The sequence below is a fragment of the Argentina anserina genome, chromosome 1, assembly GCF_933775445.1.
Source record: "Argentina anserina chromosome 1, drPotAnse1.1, whole genome shotgun sequence".
In the NCBI taxonomy this organism is placed as follows: Eukaryota; Viridiplantae; Streptophyta; class Magnoliopsida; order Rosales; family Rosaceae; genus Argentina; species Argentina anserina.
The window spans coordinates 13,340,893-13,362,412 of record NC_065872.1 but is presented as its reverse complement, the minus strand read 5'-3'; the positions used below and the strand labels follow the sequence as shown (position 1 = coordinate 13,362,412).

Sequence of the window (21,520 nt, the reverse complement as noted above, 5' to 3'; positions counted from 1 at the left end):
CATTTAAAAGAGAGAGTGGTGGTTCATGAGGAGGAGACGGATGTGTATGTGTTCCAATTCAAAGATCTCGAGGAAAAGAATAGGGTGTTTCAAGATGGGCCCTGGTTTTTCAACAATGGAATGTTATTGTTGGAAGATTATGATGGAGTTCGAGATCTAAAGGATATCTCTCTCAACTTCCTTGAGGTATGGGTTGTTGTCTCTAGACTACGACTAGGCATAAGGAATGAACGATCTTTGGCCCGCATCTAATGTGCTTGGTCGCTTTGTGAAACCGGATCACACTGCTCTGAAGTGCCAGGTTCTTGTTCAACGAATTCGAGTGCTGCACGATGTTCGTCGTTGAGCCCTATTTCGGCGGTCTTTCAATTTTGCAGAGGTGGTAGCAGTGGATTTAGAGTTTTTGTATGAAAAATGCAAAGGGTTATGCCAAGATTGTGGATTGTTTGGACATGGTGGAGGGACTTGTGATCGAGGCTTGTGTGTGGTGGAGGTGGTTGAGAATTCCGCAATGGCAGAGGCTGAGTTTTTAAGGAGGAACAAGATGTTGGCGGTTGTCGAAGGTGCATGGCCGAAATCGGAGGTTGGAGCATCTGTGCAATCGGCAGCGTCGGTTATGGGCTTGGATCCTTCTTTGAATTTTCAGGCGAGAAACCCTAATTCAAAATGGGGGTTGATTGAGATGAATGCGGGTCAAGGAAAGCAGAGTTTGACCAAGGTTTCTATTGGGCTTGAAGTGGATTGCAAGGTTGCTAGGCCAGAAACACCTCTTGGGCCTATCACTGTTGTTGTTGGGCCGGTGTCTTTCATTGGGCTCCTGAAGTCATTCGGAGGAGTGGTGACACCCCCAAATCTAAAAAGAGTGAGGCCGATTTCACCGCTAGCAGGGGAGAGGGCAAAGAGCCTAAAACTGACAAGAAGACGTCAGAGCCTTTGGTTTTGAGTTATCAGGTGTCAGTGCAAACTCAAAGCCTTAGCTCTAAGGGCAATGATAAAGTTTAATTTTCCCTTTTGTTTGTCTTTCTTTGCTTTGTTTTTGTTTTGTGTTTTGTTCTCTAGCTTTTGTTTTTTTTTGTTTTTTTTGTTTTGGCCTGTATATTGGGTCTTTGGCTTCCCATGTAGTGTTCATGGGTTGTTAGGCGTCGTGCTTCATTACTAAAATAAGGTGCTTACTATGTGTCTCCTTGGTTTCAAGTTCCTTATTTGTCTACCGTAATGTGGTAGTGGCTCGTTTCATATATATTTGTCTACTGTGATGTGGTAGCGGTTGAATGTGTAGAGTATTTGGCCTCCTTGGCTCTTGACTGTAATATTTTCATCCTAAAAAAGAGAGAGGCAAAACTGATGCCAAACTCGCAAAATGTCATCTCTTAGCCAATTCTGTACCGAATGAATTTTGTTCTCATGTACAAAGAAAGAACAAACTCGAAGTAGTAAAAAAATTATAGAAGAATAGCATGTCATGCAGAAGAGTTGAAATCCGCCACAACATATTGGCTGAATTATTAATGGTGTCAATAAGAATTTTGAAATCACCTTTCACATTAAAATCCGTAAAACCATGATACCACACTGTAATTAAACCAGCTCGTAAAGCAGTGGCCTCAAAAGTGAGAATATCAGTTGTTTCAACTAACCCACCAGGTAAAACCTAAGCGCCACATAGCCCTTCTTGGACAATGAAGATCACCTATATCAACAAGTTCATCATTGTGGCTAAGAGAGAGCGTGGAACTACAAGGCGTGTTGTCATTGAAGCGAGGAGTCCGTTTTGAATGCCTTAAACACTTTTATTATGGCTAAAATTTTTTAGATGTGGTCTACACATTAGATTTTAAAAATTGAACGGTGAAGATGTGAAAATATAATCAAAAAATTGGTGAATGAGCTATCACTTTTTTAAACACAAAAAAAGGATCCCTCATTGGAAGGCAGCAGTTGTATATATGCAACTCACCAAGAATTAACATCAACGTATATGAAATATTCTAACCTCTAATGAACGAATTTTATTTTTTGACTCGAATCAAAGTTTATGACTCATATAGTTTATACATTAAATCGTCTACATTCAATTTGATCTTAATCATCTACATTTAATTTTTGACTTATGATGTTTATAAAAAAAAAGATAATCAATTAAATCTTTTTATGCAATTTGATATCCCACGTTGGGATTTTCTAGCAATAAATATAAATGATAATTATCTACATTTGTAATTTAGAATAGATATATTAAGAAATTGTTTTGGTAATTTCATATGCATTGACTAAGTCAAAACTATCTAGGAAAAAAAGAGAGGTCTAAGTACCATTTTGGAATGTATGAATAGAAACTCATTTCTTATAATTCAGTGCATAACGAAGAAAAAATAAGTGAGTTTCTCTTAAAAGATTTCTAAAAATTGGGTATATATTAAAATACCCCAATATATAATTTCAATGCAACTGAACCTTTTAACTTTCAGTTCTGTTATCCAAATGTAGCATTAAACTCCAACAGATTTGCATCATGATGATCCAATTCTCTTTATTCCTTTTTTTTCTCAAATGTAGCATTAAATTCCCAACAGATTTGCATAATGATGATCCAATTTTCTTTATTCCTTTTTTCTTTTCTTTCTCAAATGTAGCATTAAACTCCATACCAACAGATTTGCAAAATGATGATCCAATTCTCTTTATTCAATTTATTTATATCTCTAATGCTCTAGGTATCAATGATGAAACTAATGGATGAACAAGTGTTGAAGGCAATTTGTGAGCATCTTAAACTAGTGATATATGCCGAGGACAACTACATTATCCGGGAGAGAGAACCACTTGAGAAAAGGACATTCATCACGCAACCCCTCTGGCCGGCGCACGGCCACTGTTTTCTTCCTCTCATCGAGCTCTACAAAACCCGATCCTTGCATGTAAGATTTGAGTCATCTCTTCGCCGAATCAAAATCAAGCCATAGATGTTGATTTGAGGAAATCGACGAAACCATGAACTCTGGTGAGCTTCCATTCCTCCTCTTGGTGAGTCTAGCTTAATTTCTAAGTACCCAACTCATTCATCTTTTCAGTTTCATTTTTTTGAAACTAATTTGAGATTGCTCTTTCCCAATCCCTTTGTCCCCCCTCCGCCGCACCCTTGCGAGCTCCGGCGAGATCCAACTATTGAGCCTAGGCGATGAGGCAAGCTTGAGGACAACCTAGCAGCCAATAGACGCCTGGATTTGGCAGCAGTAACTCAAGGTCGAGCTCAGGGGTGTGCACCAGCTCCGACCCTAGTTTGGAGATTTCTTAGAGGTAGCAATCTTACCTCGTTGTAGCTCTGAACTATTTGGATTGTTGCTATTCTTCTTTGATTAATGCATGTTGGATTGGGATTGATGTAATTGAGTTTTAGAGAGGTTGTTTTGATCGGAGATCGATCGGAAGAGAAAGAGGGTAAATCTCCGGGGGTTTCCTTTACTATTTCACTCATTTACAGTTTTACTGTGATGTGAATTTACCATTTTGCCACTAGTTGAAAGTTACTGTTTGACTTTTAATGGTTTTACTTTTATCGAGAGTAACTTAGTGGAAACTTAAAGTATTTAAAATGATGACGTAAATAGTGATGTTAATTTACGTTTACTGAGGTTTGATCAATTATGTGGACTTGATTAACGCCAAGGTTAACCTTTGACATTTGTTTATTTGCGTTTAGATTTCACTTGCCCTTCATGTATTATCGTAAGTTTATTTTTATTATATCCATATTCTTGTAGTTTCGAGTTGATAGGTAGTTGACACGTCGGGTTTGACATGTCGGTTGCATATTAATTTGGGACTACCGCGAATACTATTGCATTCTGGTCCCTGAAATGGTCCCGGGGTGAGACAGACATGCTCCAAAATGTTCATATAACGACATCTGAAATCTTCGGGAGGGTACACTGGGTCAGCTATAAAATATCCTTTAACAATTTTTCATGAGCTACCTAACATTCTCAATTTTAATAACGCGACCTGGAACAGAACTACCCTATTGAGATTGCTAATGAAGGGGATTAGTAGCTAACCATCTAGTTGCTTTCATCATAACTTGTGTTGTTCTTATTCACCTCCGCTCATCATATTCTTCGTTTTCTTCATTATTTTCCTCATCTTCGCTAAGCCTCTCAATCTGCTAAGAAAACCAGTTGGAATTCATTGCTAAAGCCTAAAGAAAATGCTAAAATGAATATATAAAAAATATAGGAGATAGAACAATAGATCAGTTAGTGAATAAGGAAACTGAAATCACCCTTTTGATTAAGGTTTGAAAGTTGAAGATAAAACCACCACATGTACAAAAAATCTAATCTGAAATCTAGAGAGTTGATTACAACACGAAACATGGCATTCAAAAATTCTATCTGAAATTTTGATAAGATTCGCAAATGATTAGTTTTCCCACGTCGACATTATATCTAATCGGAAATCTCGAGAGTTGCTTATGAAGAGACACATAGAACTAGGGCTTGTCAACGGGCCGGACTCGGCCCGGGCTGGGTATTTTCACAAATATGAAGATCCAAGCCCGCCCGCCTAAAGTAGGCCTTACGGTTTTTTACGGGCCGTGCCTTGCCGGCTTGTATTAGAAAAAAACATAATACTCTTATTTAAGGGTTTGGAATAATAAAAGAATTCTTAGAAAATATTTTTTTTAAAAGTGACAAATTAATTCTAGTTTCGAAATATTATCGATCAACACCAATATATGTGATCGATATAAATCGTTTTGGACATGATTTGACCATCAGTGCCTACGGTCAACTAAAAAGAGGCGTTTTGACATATTAAAACCCCATTGACCAGAGATTTACCAAATAGGTTTCTCGTTGCGACCATGTACGATCAATGACAAAAATTAGGTGATTTTAAATATGTAAACAACTTTCGGCATTCACATCTTGGTAATGAGTCCTCCCTCAGAGCATATTAGTGGTGTTTTTAATTTACCGGAAATTATGACGGTCAAACGAGGTTCGAATTGCATGATGGTCAAACGATGTTCGAATTTGATGAAATTTTTATAGTATCACTAAATATATATACTGATCACATTGGATGGTGTCGATCGATTTCAAGAAGTTTCCTTCATATAGTCGCTTTTATAATGCGATTGTTTTATTATAAACCTAATATAAAGGTTATGATACATTAGTGGACACTTCGGCGATCGACAACTCCAGTTCAAAATATGGTCGACCCACACCAGCAGATATGATCGGTATATATATTTAAGGAACCCGTAAAAATTTTGTCCGTCTTGGACATGATTTGACCGTCTGTACCTACGGTCAACAAAAAAAGATGCGTTTTGGCATATTAAAACCCACATTGACCAGAGCTTTGCCAAATGGGTTTTCTTGGTGCGATCGCGCACAATCGGTGACAAAAATTAGGTGATTTCAGATACGTAAATGGCTTTCGGTGTTCGCATCTTGGTAATAGGTATTCCCTTAGGGCATATTAGTGGTGTTTTTGGTTTACCGGAAATTTCGACAGTCAAACGAAGTCCGAATTGGATACATTTTTCAGGCCACTAAATATATATACTGATCACATCGGCTGTTGTCGATCGATCCCAAGAAGTTTCCTTAATATAATCGCTTCATAATGTGATACTTTTATTCTAAACCTAATATAAAGGTTATGATACATTAATGGACACTTCAGCGATCGACAACTCCAATTCAAAATATGATCGATCAATACCAGCAAATGTGATCAGTATATATATTTAGGGATTCCGTAAAAATTTCATCCGTTTTGGACATGGTTTGACCGTTCGTACCTATGGTCCACAAAAAAAAGGCGTTTTGACATATTAAAACTCTCATTGCCAAATGAGTTTCCTTGGTGCGACCACGCACGATTGGTGATAAAAATTAGGTGATTTCAGATTTGCAAACGATTTTTGATGTTCACATCTTGATAATGGGTCTTCTCTTAGGGTATATTAGTGGTGTTTTTGGTTTTGGAAATTCCGACAGTTAAACGAGGTCCGAATTAGATGAAATTTTTACAGGGTCACTAGATATATATACTGATCACATCGGCTGGTGTCAACCGATCCCGATGAGTTGTTTTCATATAATCGTTTCATAATGCGATAGTTTATTATAAAACCTAATATAAAGGTTATGATACATTAGTGGACATTTCAGCGATCGACAACTCTAGTTCGAAATATGGTCGATCGACACCATTAGATATGATCGGTATATATATTTAGGGATTCCGTAAAAATGTTGTCAATTTTGGGCATGGTTTGACCGTTCGTACTTACGGTCAACCAAAAAAGATGCGTTTTGACATATTATAACCTCATTGTGCAGGGCTCACCAAATGAGTTTCCTCGATGCGACCACGCACGATCGGTGATAAAAAATAGGTGATTTTAGATGTGTAAACAACTTTCGGCGTTTACATCTTAGTAATAGGTCATCCCTTAAAGCATATTAGTGTTGTTTTTAGTTTACCAAAATTTCGACGGTCAGGCGAGGTCCGAATTGGATGAAATTTTTATACGGTCACTAAATATATATACCGATCATATCGGTTGCTGTTGATCGATCCCAAAAAGTTTCCTTCATATAGTTGTTTCATAATGCGATATTTTTATTATAAACCTAATAGAATATATATGTATAATATTTTATTAATTTACGGACTTTTAAGGGCCGGGTTTCACACCTCTATATTATGCTCGGCCCTCTACCCACGGAAGCAGGTTTTTTCGTGGGCCGGGCTGGGTAAAAGCTCATTGTGCTTGCGGGCCTCCGTAGACTTTTTAGATATGCGGGCTAAATAATGAGGCATATGTCGAACTATCTAAAAATCTCATCTGAACATACACTGAAAAAAAATTCAAATTTTAGCCTAATAATCATTCCATAATTATATTAAAGTATGATTATAAGAAAGTGAAAATATTAGAAATATAAAAAACATAATGCAAAACAATAAAATATTAATTTAGCTATTTCCCTTGTTGGAGATGATTTACCTCTTCATGAACTAAAAATATTAAAAAAGGGGTTCTGGGCCCAATATAGCCCTCACTTACTGTAGTTGGCCTAATATCTTACTCACAGCAACAACAACAAGGTTCTATCCAACGTTCAAGAACCTATCTCAACTACTAACACTACTACACCAGGGTTACAACTCCACTTTAAGTTAGAAGTCTCCCCTGCCTGAAACAGCTCTTGACTCTCTTAATGAACAAGCTCAATCACAGCTCATATTGCTTCCTCCAAGAGACATGCCAAGCTCATCTACTGATTTTATATTCCAACCAGGTCAAGTTTATATCCCAATATCTGATATTCAAATTGTGTTGGATCCTCCATCTCCTGCTACTAATGCTGCAGTCTCTTCACATCAACCACAATCTGAGACTACTAGACTTACTGATCCCAACTCCACCATCATGACAAGAAGCAAGACTGGAGTTTTTCCCAGAAAGGCTTATGTTGCTACTACTACCAATTCTGATGATATCGAACCACATTCTTATAAGCAAGCCTTACTTAGTCCTGCTTGGAAGGCTGCCATGCAAGAAGAGTATGATGCTCTCATTAATCAAGGCACATGGACTTTAGTACCCCTCCTCAGACACACCCTTTCAGTGGCCTTTCAATGACCTTTCAATATTGATGTAATAACCAAAGGAAATCATAAACCAAAAGTTCAATCCAAATTGTAATACGAGAAAGCCCCATACAATTCAGTCCTATCATCATCCCCAATGTCATTCACCAAACATTGCAGACGTCATACTGAACACAAACATTGGCTATTCTGTACTGAACACAAACATGCTCTTATACTCCCTAAAGATGAGAAATTGATTACATATCTTTGTCTTTCATTCAACTACGTACTGTAAATGCCTGATTCAAAATATTGAAACCTTTGGTTTCGCAAATGGCAATGATCCGTTAATGTTGGATCACTTGGATGTAGCAAGTAAATACCAAATGACAAGTATCTGTTACTACAACAAAAGCAGGGACTCCTAAAAGACCAAGCAACAAGCAAGGATGAACAAAGATCAAACATGAAGGCAAATTACAAAACTATTTGAAATTGAAACCCCACTAATACATTATTATGAGACTGTCCCTAATCAAACCTGCAACCTGATGACCCTTCGTTAAACACTAAAACCAAACGGCTGATACATATTTTGGTCCAAAGAGAGAGCAGAGCAAGCTACATTGATAAAAACTATTGTTGTTGATATCTCTGAGTTCCTCCTCAGTACGAGTAAACATTGGTTTGGTCAAGTAAGACAAGACTCTCCACAAAAGAATCCATCAAGTAGCAACTGCACCCATGATTTCCAAAATCTCTAAACTGTTTGTCCTCAGGATCATAAACCTGCATCGAATTGAGCTCTCCGTCTCGACCCATTTTGACCACCACCTGACCGCTCTTTGTAACACCAAATGGCTCAATACAAGGTTCTTCATCCGGAGATCCTAGCAGACGCACATTGAACAACTTTGTCCACGAATCGAACACACCATACTCTTTCATCACCCACAAGTCGAAAGAAGAGTTCCCCTGAATCTCAAATAAGGTAAGCCAGAGCTGATCCCCGTCACCATGGTACCTCGAAATCATGGGTGGAAAGTCTCTCCAAGACCCTTGTCGAATCCTGACATTCCGAAATGATTCATCAGCCATATCCAATGCCACCACAGAAACAACGGGGTTCTCCTCCTCCCTTGTCCAGTGATGTTGAACCCAGTGATGGGCACCATTGACAAAAGCCATGTCACTTGCAAAAGGGGCGAAATCAGCAGGAACATTACTAAGACTTTTCCAGGTACCTCTGGTTAAGGACCAAACCTCAACCTCAATTTTGCAACCGGGCTCCGTGACGATTCTCACAACTTTATAATCATCAATACGAGAATCATAGCAGAACTTAATGCTTTCATACCGGTAGAAAACGGCACGATTAGGACTAGGCAGAATCCCAAATTTTCTAATGGATGGATTCCAGAGAATTACAGGAGGGCAGGGATCAATGTAGAATGAGGAAACAGCAATGCATACGACGCCGTTACAAGTTCCGACCACTTCGGATTGCAAATCTTTGCCCCAACTAATATTTCTCTTGTTGTAAAATGGATGTTCGAGTCTGAAACACTGACCGAATGAACCTGCAGGGTTAATCCAACACAAGTCGGTTGATTGGCGGGAGGCGAGTAGGTGGAGGTCGCCGGCGGTGTTTTGATTCTTGAGGTGGGTTTGAATTAAGGTAGGGTTTCTGACGAGGGAGTACCACGATCTGCACACGGCGCTGCATCTGATCACGTCTTTGACGGGCAGCTTCGACAGGATTGTGCCTATGATGTCTTCAGGGAAGTAGTTGCCTTCCATTACCCACTTTTGGGTTTGAATCTTCTTCATCGTCGGAACCATTGCCAAGTCTGCGTTTCTTTCTATCTGATCGGAGATCTAATAAAGCTCTCGAGTTTGAGTTCCCGACCACATCTTTGATTCAGTTCCGGACATAAAAGGACTGAAAAGTCCTTGCAAACAGTCCAAAGTTACACATAAATCCAAAGCCAAGTTGACCTGGGAATCTGGGATTCTATTCTTGTATTAACTTTTTACTTTAACTTTCATTTCCAATGGTTATCTATATTTGCTATTTACTATTTACTATTTACTATACAGTATATTAATGTGCCCTGTGCTCGGTTTTGGTTGTTAGCTCCCTCTACGAATCACGTCTCTTCTGCTTCTCTGATTCTCTCAGTCGCGGGTAGCCATGGAGTTTGTTTTCCTCCAGAGAGAGACAGAGAGAGAGAGAGAAGCTGGTAACTGGAGTTCGCTGCGATAGTTCAATTGAGGAAAGCGTAAGTGTCGATTTTCGTTTCTAGCTTCTTCCTTGTTGTTTCTGCCTGTGACGATATGTCTTGATACACAGTAATCTCATATTTTCTTTGCTTTGTCTCTCAGTTACCCTCATTATCCAGATATCTGATATCCATCGAGTTGGGGTTTGTGTTTAATCTCTCTCTTTTCTATCGGATGAATGCAATCGCGATAAATAGAACTAAGAAGGATATTAACAACTCTGAGCTTACTGGAATACCGATCTTTTATTTCATTCTGTTTGATTCCATTGTTTGACCTATCGTTTTTGACAGTGATTGTGATAGAGAGTAAAGGTTTTTCATCGGCCTATATAATTTTAAATTTTTATCTCATTCCGAAATAAAACTAAGAGGTTGTAATACTGCTCTACGTACTTTCTTTTCCTTGGACCGTAGAGGATCGTTGGGAAAATTGGTAGTTGATTAAGTTTTTCATCAATCACAGAAAATTGTCCTCTTATGATACATAATTTTCTAAGTTTTAACTGTATGCATAGACTAATAGAGAGACATCGATTTGAGACAGCATATGACACTGGTGGGAAGCAAGCTGGATGATGCGAGGGCTAGGCTTGAGTTGAAGACATCCAGGGTTGCTGAACCCGAATATCGGCAACATGTTCTCAATCTTCAAAAAGAAGAGTTGGGTAGTAATTACTAAATTACAGTTACAGGAATAACAACATAGAGAGCTAGAGGCTTTTTAAATACAAAGTTCAAACAACTTTAGAGCTAGAGCGCACCTAGAGGCAGGAGAAACTTGGTCTATTCTACATATATAGTTTTTATGGGCATTATTCTGATCGACATTTGACATCTGGTGATTTCTTTAATCAAAGAATTAGTTACGTATCAGTTGTATCTATTATTTAGAAAAGAAAAACTTAATTAAAAGGTTAAAACAGTTAAAACATGCTGAGCGCTGCTTGTTGAGAAGGAGGCACGGAGACATCAAAGTTCATCGTAAAATGCAAAGCTGGAGGAGGATGCCATCTGAACGATGGACGTTGAATCATCAAAATGTGAAGGGCTTGGAGGGGGGTTGGCAGTGTGAAAAGCTACAGCCTACAGGGCGAGGTTCAATTGGAGATTGTCTAAAACTAAGATGAGTGGTGGAGCTACATCGGTGCCTACTGGTGCGCCGCCATTTTGTTTTATAATGTTATATGGTTCCCAAATGGCATTGTAGTGGTTTGGTGTAGTGGTCGCTCTGTTGCTGTATTATGCAGGTCCTGTGTTCAATTCATTCAAGTAGCAAATATGTTTTTCTAATTTTTTTACTACAATCCGCTTGTTTCTCAATTGACTTTTGCGGGTTCTATTTCACATCCGTTACTTATTACACCTCATTTTTATTTTTACTCACTAGAAAATCTAAGTGCACCTCCTCATGCTTACTAGATTATCCTTTAAACACATGTTAACGTCTACAATTGCTATGTTTCCTCGAATACAAATTGTTTAATCCTTGGTCCTTTAGTTTTAAAAGTTTAATATTGATGAACTAAGGATCGGACAAACCCCTTCATGAATGAAATCATTTATATGTGGGTTTATGAGTTAGATTTTTAATCTGGGTTGAGAGAGAGAGAGAGAGAGAGAGAGAGAGAGAGAGAGAGAGAGAGAGTTTTTGGGTAACCTTTTGCAAGATTCTCAAAATCGATCACAAAAATGAGGACATGTTGACGTTCGGTCGGTGGTCGAACCCATCTCGGGCGATGACTCCCTTCTTATAAAGTGGTTTCTGCATGTGTAAGATCTGGGTTCATGACCAATATTTGATTATGCAGTCAAGTTAATAGATACCCCAATCAACCCAATAATTTTATCTAACACAAACATTTGATTATGAGCCCCTCACCAAAAATGTTCCACTTTTGGTCCAATATGAATTGCTCCAATGTTGCAATATTGGCGTAGGACTTTCTGATAAGATTTAGAACTATGAAATTGGGAGTGTGTATTTTTATTTATTTAAATATTTCTAGGTTTTTTGTTTTGATATGAAATTTTGGGTTCTTGAGGTCATGGTTTCCTCAATTTATCTGAGTTTTGCAATTGGCTATCAAACTTCTCAAAATCAATCAATGTTCTCCTCAGGTACACATTTATAAATAAATAGATTTCTTTTAATTGTCTATATTTGTCATTTCTTATAAGTTGACAAAGTCAAATTCTAGTAAAAAAATGATGAAGGTATACTTAGTAATTTCAGAGGTGCAAATAGAACCCCCTGACTTTTTAATATATCTTAGATACTCAGTGAAAATTATTTGTTGTTAAGAAATTATTAATTACAGTTTTTTCTTGTTTAAAATTTAAACTCTACAATTACATAATTTAATTGAGAAAAAGTTTATATTGTATATGTGTCATGTGTGTATATATAACGTTATATTTTTTTAGTGCATCAATAGACTTAAAAATCTGCATTCGCCACTAAAGATGATTACTGTGTTTTTATATTGAGAGTAAGATGATTTCTAGATGGAATATTAGGGGTGGGCACGGGACGGGATGGGACGGGACGAAGCTCATCCCACGTCCCGTCCCACTCTTTTGAATCGGGACGGGATCGGGACGGGACGAGACAAATCCTATCTTTTTATGAAGTTAAATAAAAACCTATTTTTTATTTTTTTTCATAACAAAGTAACATTTAATAATGAAATTTTAACAAAAATAATGCATATTATGTTTAAAATATTATAAATTACTATTATTATTTGAGTTGATATAATTTTAGAGTTATTAAGAACATAAATTAGTTTCATTTTGATACAAATATATAAGAATTTTTAAGTTTTCATTAAAGGTGGGACGGGACGGGACGGGACGAAGCGGGATAGAAATTATTCGTCCCACGTCTCATCCCACTAGAATGAAGCTGGACGTGATCGGGACGAGACGAACGTTTTTAGACCTCCGTCTCGTCCCGTCCCGTCCCTATGAATTTCGGGACGGGATCGAGATTTCCGTTTTTTATGCCTACCCCTATGGAATATCATGGTAGAGAAAGCTTTTACTTTTGGAGGGAAATTTGATTTCTAGAGAGCGGGAAGAAGCTTGTGATAGTCTTTTGTTTTTTTGGAAGAGGAAAGCTTGTGATAGTTACGACTAGGGAGATATCAATAAATATCAGCAGCAGATTTTTCTCATTAGACAAACACACAATAGTGGCACTCAGGGAAAGTGACTTTTTAATTTTTATCAAACACATAATGCACATCTTTACGAATAAATTGCTTAAACGGAAATCTTTTTAAGATATTCACGAATATCTAATAAAGCCATGACTTCAAATATTTGAACGTGGACGAAACATCTACTGTATTTGAAAATCCCGAGAGACTGTCTCTTTTGGAGTAGACCCACCCTCACAAGTCACGACTCACGACTAACAAAGAAAATATGGAACTTATTATAGGCATCAAGGTGCTAGTCAACCAACAATTTATATCTAATCTCAGCCATTCAATCGATCTAACTTCATATATGGCACTAACATCCATATTAACACCGTTAAGGAACAATGAAACAAAAAACCTGTGAAACATGGTAAAAACACATGACATCATATCAGTATATAATTGATTGTTTTACTCGATTGACATTTGGAGAGTGCCTCTCTCGCGAGTACCCATGTTCCAGGAGGATATTCGATCTACGATTGAATGGTGAATATAAGGGGGTAGTGGGGATCTTTATTTTCATTTGCCAACACGATAGTCCCATGGATCTCTTCATTGAGTTCAATTAACTTTTACTTGTTCTTCTTCCTCCGGCGGTAGCGGTGATGTACTGTGATTGATCTAGCACTACAACAAAATCTCAGAACTTCATACCCGTCTTCACTATCCAAAACAACACGACCCAACTCGATTTTCACTTCCGATTTTGTCCATTTCTGCACTATCAGCGTAGCTCCGTCACGGCTTAAGTTTCCGCCTAAAGAGTCTAAATTATAGGATTAATCTAATTTATATTGGAGTATAAGGGGAAGAGTGAGAATCTATAATTTGTAGTATTGATTGTCATCTACACGACTCCAGTCATCTACAACGTCGGCGTCGTCGCTTCGTCCTCAATTGGGTTCTCCATCTTAACTGGGTTTTCGGCATATTGTTCTAATGATTTGGGGAGATAGAGAGACTGGGTTGGGAGAGATGGAGAGGCAAGCGATGCTTTTTTGGGTTTTAACTGCAGTCGAATTTTATTTTACACTAAACACAGTTAACAGATCTGTTAGGTCACGTGACTTGCACATGAGTGGTGTAAGTGGACCTTGGGTGGTAATGCACCCCCTTTAACAACTCAAGCGTGAGTCCACACGTCCTAACTCGACGCCCTCCGACCTTGTCACCATTCTTCTTTACCATAATAGTAAATACCATATAATTCAAGATACAATAGTAAATTCATTAGTAAAAGAAACTAGAATTACAACACCATCATATCACCTATCAAAAAAGGTGAAACCCCATCATAAAACCTCTGTTTCTTTTTTTTCGTTGAATGACAAAAAGGAAAATGCGTAACTATATATACCCATCCTGTGTTTATTTATTACACAGAGCCATAAAATTTCTCCCAAATTGATTATGGAATCCTTTCCTCCCTAGAAAACGAGAGTGCACTGTCCTTCATTTCAAGTCATCACTTCACCGCTCTACTAGAGACCACCGTGATTGCTCTGCGGACCTCGACTACTGTTTCGCGCCGGCGACGACGTGCTCATTATTCACGGCGAGGCTTCGTGGCAGTGGATTCCGGTGAGTACCGCTGTTTCAATTTCGCGTGTGTTTCAAGGTTTCATGGTGCGTTCTTTTGATTCTTTCAAGTAATTTCTTGAGGTTTGTACTTTCATGTTAGTATTCGTAGCTGAGGTGACTTTGTTGATCGATTTTGGGAGGTTTCAAGAGGAAGATAGACTTTGATAGAAAGGCGAAAAGCGAAGATTGGCTCTGCATTGTTCATTGAATTCGGCAGTACAGGTATGATTAACATCGGCTCTTCTTTTAGCGTTGATATGATCTTGATGCAATTCTTTGAGTCACGTTATGGTTAAGTTGTAGTTAGTTTTAGGTTTGGGTTTGTTGATTAAATTTGGGAGTATTGTTATATCATTGACGTGTTTTCCAGTCTTGTTCTTGCGCATTAATTAGACTGTTTCCGAAATTTGGTGTCTGATAACGTGGGATCGAGATTTAGCCATTTGGTGACTAGTCAGTATTTGCTGGACTCTAGATTCAATTTTGTCTGATTCTTGAAGAAGTAAAGATGGAAGGTGAAGAAGAACTTTCACTGGAGCTCACACTTGGCGGGCGCTGGGTTGGAGAGCCCTGTGTTATTGATCCAGCTGTAGAAAACCCTGATCTGGAACAGATTAGGAACAATTTCTTTGCGTTCAGGATTCACACTTTAAGGAATGAGGTTGATGAAATGGGTAAACAGGTCTATACAAGGTTGGAAATCTGTTGTTGTTTTGATCAGTGGGTTGAGAAGCTTTTGGGATACCTTGATATAAGATATAGACTTTGCTTAAGAAAACCATGGATTGTAGGCCACGTTCTTCCCAAGATGACTCAGCAAGCACAGCAAGAATTGCAGCTATTTCGCAGCACAAGAGTTGAAGTATATGATGTTGATACACAAACCAGCCATGAAATAATAATGAGAAGAACAGGGGAAGGCTTTGTGTTCAGGGGTGCATGGGTGCAAAGCTTTGTGCTTAGAAGATGGCTAATAACTCTGGATACTATTGGTTTGTTTTGGGAATCTAGGAAGCAGAGGTTCTTATTTTGTGTTCTCAAGAGGGCGCCCAGAAATGAGGAACAATTACGTGCTGCTGAACTTGCCTATCAATAACCTGCAAAAAACTTTTACTACTATGACATTTTTACATTTCTAATGATACTTGAAAATTGAAATCCTTTTAGTTGTGGTTTGGCTGCGCTTCTTGTTTGGTTCTCTTCGCATGGTTCAGGTGGAGATAATTCTGCATCTTGTACTTCATTTGCTTCAGTTTGCTGCTCATCTTGCTGCCATCGCACTGCAACATTAGGATTCCCAAGTATTGCATTTTCAATTGATACTGCAGCCTAGGTTTGGGGTTGGTACAGTACTGCAATGTTGGTACACATACCACCCTCCAATTTTGTAACTGTTTAGTAATACTTCTATTGGTTCATCTGACATCTTGCAACGATGCATTGCTCATCATAAGTGTGGCTTTATGTGAATCTACAATTCTGCAACTTCTCTTCGGACAATAAAACGTAACCCTTACAAATGACTCATTTGTAACTGTGTAAGTATTGGTGACACAGTGCGTCTCTCCAAGAGGATGACCTTTCTGCCAAAACTCAAATGGTACATGTGAACCTAACAATTTCAAACGTGAAATAATGTACCATGTTTGCCTTAAAATTTAAAACCATGAATGGGAAATGCAACTGAAAACTAATTGTAGATGGCTTCTTATACTGGCAACAAAGTTGATATGGCCGAGTTGGTCTAAGGCGCCAGATTAAGGTTCTGGTCCGAAAGGGCGTGGGTTCAAATCCCACTGTCAACAAAATATTTTTCAACTTGCTATCACTGCTGACGTGTATGATTCTCATTTGCCAACTGCACAAAACCAAAACAAACTGCACCGCAGCGAATCCTGCCGCTCCCCAACTCGTGGCGCCAAACCTTATCTTATCAACTGTGTTGGCAAACAGAACCCTCAATTAAAACCAGAGGCTCTCAAATAGCCTCTTCTTCTTCTTCTTCTTCATTTCAAATAACCATGGTTCTCTTTCTAACCCAACCTCCGGTTTCACCTATCAACAATGTCCCAAATGGCGACTCCGAGCTGCTTCTGCTTCCTCTTCCTCCTCTGGTGCCCCGGGAGTCGACCTCAGAACCCTCCAGTCCGCTATCGAAAAGGTCCGTTATTTCTCTACTTTAGATGAATATAGTGATTGAATTAACTGACATGACTAGTTGCTAGTGATCGATCAAAAGTAGTTTCTATTTTGAGATATGTAACTGTTAAGGTTTTGATCGAGTTATTGAGTTAGTGTTGATGTGTAATGGACAAGTTATCATTGTGGTGCAGAAAGATAGCGGTGCGGTTAAAGAGGCGCTGGATCAGCTAAAGAAAGCTGGCTGGGCTAAGAAATGGACTTCTCAGCCATATGTGTCTCGACGTACGGTCAGTCTTCATTACAATTGTCAAGTTCTGAGAAAACTGCTACCAAAATGTTTGCATCATCTACAAATCAAAATGTATACATGTACTTGAATCATCATCATCATCATCATCTGTTGCAGTGTGTTGAATTTTATTTAGTTATTAGAACAATGCTTTTGTTGGGATGATACATTGATTTTGACTCTTTCAAGTTTCGACATTTGCCGCCAGGCATCTCTCCGGGAACTCACAACTCTTGGGATTAAGAATGCTGAAAATCTTGCAGTTCCGAGCGTCAGAAATGATGTAAGTACATTAATGGTACTGGTAGTTTGTTTAGTCTACTTGCATACAGATTGAGTATATATAATTCAGCCCCAATTTTGATTTGGATTTATTAGCACCAATTGTAATTTGGCTACATTTTTCGTCTTTGTTATCTGACGTTAGTGAATCAGAAATGTTTATATACTGATGAGAAATACTAGGCACATTTCAAGTAATTGTTTATATGCTATTCTAAGGCTTTGCTTCCAATATACTTTTTGAATATCTTTCAGTGATACATGCAGCATTTCTATTCACTGTGTGGGTTCAACCGGATTCATAGGTCTTCTTGCTGGCCAGCTTCCCGGGGTAATTTGACTATATCACATTTTCTCCGTAAGTGCGCATATAATTTACAGTCTGCCTATCTTCAAAAGTATGGTAGGGAGGAAATTCATACTATGATACCATGTGATGTGACTTTCATTCTAGTTTTCAGGTATATATGATGTATAAATGTATAATTGAGATAGTGAGTTTCATCCAACTACATTATAGCAGATATTTCGTCAATTTTGTGTAAAAATATATGCGAAGTTTGTTACAGACTGGTTTTTCTTTGATCTTGAGAGAGATAGGAAGTCAGTTTTTATACTTTATTGCCACAATGTATCATCACCTCTAACATATTATAAAGTTTTTATGTGAACATGGACTACGTACTTATCACACTGACCATTTATTGAATAGGTTTGGGTATATAGAACTGATGAGACTCAAGTTATATAAGGTAGCTGCTAGCCAATTCAGACTTCAGGAGTACCCCAGTCAGTAGAACTGTAGTGCTTCTGACCCAGTATGGGTATTCTGGGCCATTTACAAAAATTATAAGTTTATAACCATTGCAGGTCAAGAAAAAGTAGCTTCCTTGAGAATCTAGAAAAATTCAAATCTGGTTGTAGTAAGATTGGAACTCGTAATTAGAAGGATCATGTTATGTCTCCTGTTCTAATCATTGCCTGATATTCTTTCACACACACACACACACACACTGATACACGTACATAACTGTTTTTGCTGAGCTATTAGATTTACGCATACTACTATAATTATCTACACACTATAAACCAAAAGTTTCTTTTTCCACTGTTCATAGATAATAACCATTTTCTTTTCCAAAGATTGTGGCTTTTCTGACACCTTCTGTTTGAAACATGCTCCCCTTGTAGGTTGGGAGCATCGATCTCTCTAGTAGTTTTGGGTGTGGGAAGCACTGCCCCTGGGTAAGCCTAAGTGCTATAATATGCCTTGATAGTGTAAAGTATGCTAAACTATCTCAACTAGTCACTAACTTTTTAGTTTTTGTTTACTTTACAATCTATCATCAAATTTGTATTTTCTTTCATGAAAAGGTAAACTCTATCTGCATTTTCAGGCTTCTTCAAGCTGCCATATCTAGCTTTTCATCATTTTTTCCAGATTACCAGGAGAGAATTGCTATTCATGAAGCTGCTCATTTTTTAGGTAATATATTTGTTTTTTCTTTGAAGAGAAAAATATTTTTAGGTATTCATTGAAACACATGATATACTTGATTTGGTTTATGACTAGATGTACCTGCTTACTTAGATTCTGATGAGTGATTAATCTCTTTGGATAGTTGCCTATTTGCTGGGTCTTCCTATTCTGGGTTATTCCCTAGATATTGGCCGCAAAGAGCATGTCAATCTCATTGATCAAAGGCTGGAAAAGCTGATATACAGTGGGCAGATTGATATAAAGGAGCTAGACAGGTACTTACATCAAAGTTACAGCTTTGTTTTTGCTTAATTGTGTTTGTCTGAGATTTTATGTTTAACTGTAAAAAGTTGAGCAATGTGTTACTTTACAATAATGTATCTTTTCTGTGTACATCTAGTAGTCTAAATCAGTGCGACTACAATCTGATTTGACTAGGGAGAAAACTTAGTCTACTGTATTAAGTTCATTTCTGTTCCAATATTACTATTACTCGACGATATTATTCACACCAATGCCTACATAGTTGAACTCCAGTATAGAGAATTAGAGACATTATTCATGAACTCATATTCACGACTGGTTGAGAGAAATTAAACAAAAATACGCTTTTTAGGTTGGCTGTTGTAGCGATGGCTGGACTCGCAGCAGAAGGTCTGAAATATGACAAAGTGATTGGGCAATCTGCTGATCTTTTCTCTCTTCAGGTTTAAAGTCACTGTTTTCCTAGTGTTCTTTGTTGTCTACATATCATTTCATCCCAATCTGAGAAACCTACATTTCTCCACCCAGAGATTTATCAACAGAATCAAACCACAGCTTAGCAAAGATTAGCAACAAAATCTTACTAGATGGGCTGTAAGTTCCTCATACAACCTGCATGCGCATCTGAGTTACTAATTAGTACTATTTCTCTATAGGAAGAAGTACAAATAATTTTTATTTTATAATTTTTGACATAACCCTTCCATATTCCTATTTGATCTATGGAAACTTATTTTAGGCACCAAGATGCGAGTGAACCGGTTTTTATAATATGATCTAGGCCGTTAATTTAAAATATTCTTAAATAAGGCATTGACATCAATATTGACACTGTTAAAAAGAATTGAAACGACAAACAGTAAACAAACATAGTAACAATCATATCAAATTAATCTAAGGTAAATATCAAAGTAATTTTTCCTTATTTTTTTAATCTCTTTTCACCGGCATCACACCATAACCACCGTACCATAAGCTCAAACCCCGACAATGGCACTGACTACGTGTTTTCTAGGCTTCTGCTTCTAAAAGTTGGGGGGAGCCAACTTCTAAAAGCCGAGGAAAAAAGCCAAGACTTTTGGAAGCCGGAAGGAATAAGCCAACATACCAAATACTTTGAAGGGCTTAACTTATAATCACCAGAGCCAATAAGTTCTACCAAACACAGCCTGAGACTTTCCACACCATGGCGGTCTTCTTGGCGGTATTTTTCTTCAATCTACTTCAGAGTAGGAGTGAGAGAACTAGCGGCTCCGACCTGGGAGGGGTCAAACTTGGGCGGTATGGGTGGAGAGGTTGGGTTTGGGGTAGTTGAGGCAGAGAGGGTTACCGGGTTCTTGTCTTCTTACTGGTCCAATAGTATCAAATCAAACCAGGTGAAGATTAGATTAAGGCCAAAGAGAAGTCTTCACATGTGACAGAGAAATTCCATCTTTGTCTTCTCTCTTTCACCATCTTCTTCTTTCTTCTATTAGTATCTCTCTATAGAAAACCATACAATTCAAAGAATTTAGGTCAGTATTCATTGAGAACATGCATGAGAAATAGTCGAGGAGAGTGAATATCAGATCGGTTTGAAGATTCAAGTTGAATTTTATTTCTTCGATCGGGTCGACGACCCATCAACCCGAAACATAACTCAAAAACGGTATTCTTCTGATCGGTGACGCGGACGTAGACCTTTGACGATATTGGGATGCATGGCCGGAAGGGGTTGTATTTTAGGGGATGGAGAGAGGCATCTAGGTTTCTTGGTTTTTTGTTTTTGCAGCGCCATTTTTTATTTTCATCACTGACTACATTAGCTTTATCTGTTAAGGCACCTGACTTGCACATGGACAGGTGCAAGGACAGTGCAAGTGGCTCCCTGATCTGTTGAAAGAGGACATTACCAAGTCTAATATATTGCACATCCCAACAAAATCAAAGAATCCCATCATCACGAGACCCTTTCAGCCTCTAATAGTGGCAGTGGTCGACAAAGTTGTTTTTTTTTTTTTTTATGAAGACAAAGTTGCTTTGTTGCTTGTCTTCTTCCATTAGAAACCAGAGAGTCGACTTTTGGTGCTTCACATTCATGCACTGACAATTCATGCGACGTTTTTGATACTCTTGAAAGCTGTTGTATTATATTACGGGAAGAGAAAAATCCTAATCTTTTTGAATGGCGAGGGAAGATTAGAAGTCCAAATTGAAGATGAGATCCTTTTTGGATGTTCTGATGCTGGGGCATTATGTACTACAGGTTTTGTTTGCTGGATCCCTCATAAAAACGACAAGGCAATACATGAAGCTCTGATAGCAGCAATGTCAAACAGGTCACCATATTGGAATGTTATTGAAGCAATCGAGAAAGCTGCGTGATGAT

General features: G+C 38.1%; 2 protein-coding genes and 1 non-coding gene across 3 annotated transcripts; 2 read left to right on the top strand and 1 right to left on the bottom strand.

The window, feature by feature from the left end:
- Positions 1-7,955: 7,955 nt before the first annotated feature.
- Positions 7,956-9,469, bottom strand: LOC126794214 (F-box protein CPR1-like). The gene has a single exon (XM_050520877.1). It carries the CDS (start codon positions 9,460-9,462, stop codon positions 8,287-8,289), a length of 1,176 nt encoding a protein of 391 aa, XP_050376834.1. The 5' UTR covers positions 9,463-9,469; the 3' UTR covers positions 7,956-8,286.
- Positions 9,470-15,203: 5,734 nt separating this feature from the next.
- LOC126802154 (uncharacterized) lies at positions 15,204-21,516 on the top strand. The gene is given in 14 exon segments (XM_050529727.1): positions 15,204-15,715; positions 15,863-15,947; positions 16,668-16,856; positions 17,029-17,124; positions 17,335-17,413; positions 17,676-17,687; positions 17,690-17,770; positions 18,608-18,653; positions 18,806-18,894; positions 19,031-19,163; positions 19,505-19,595; positions 19,681-19,746; positions 21,398-21,416; positions 21,419-21,516. Coding segments are annotated over 14 exon segments (1,596 nt in total).
- Positions 16,420-16,500, top strand: TRNAL-AAG (transfer RNA leucine (anticodon AAG)). Its single transcript has one exon. It is a non-coding gene; the product is annotated as a tRNA-Leu (tRNA).
- Positions 21,517-21,520: the final 4 nt, after the last annotated feature.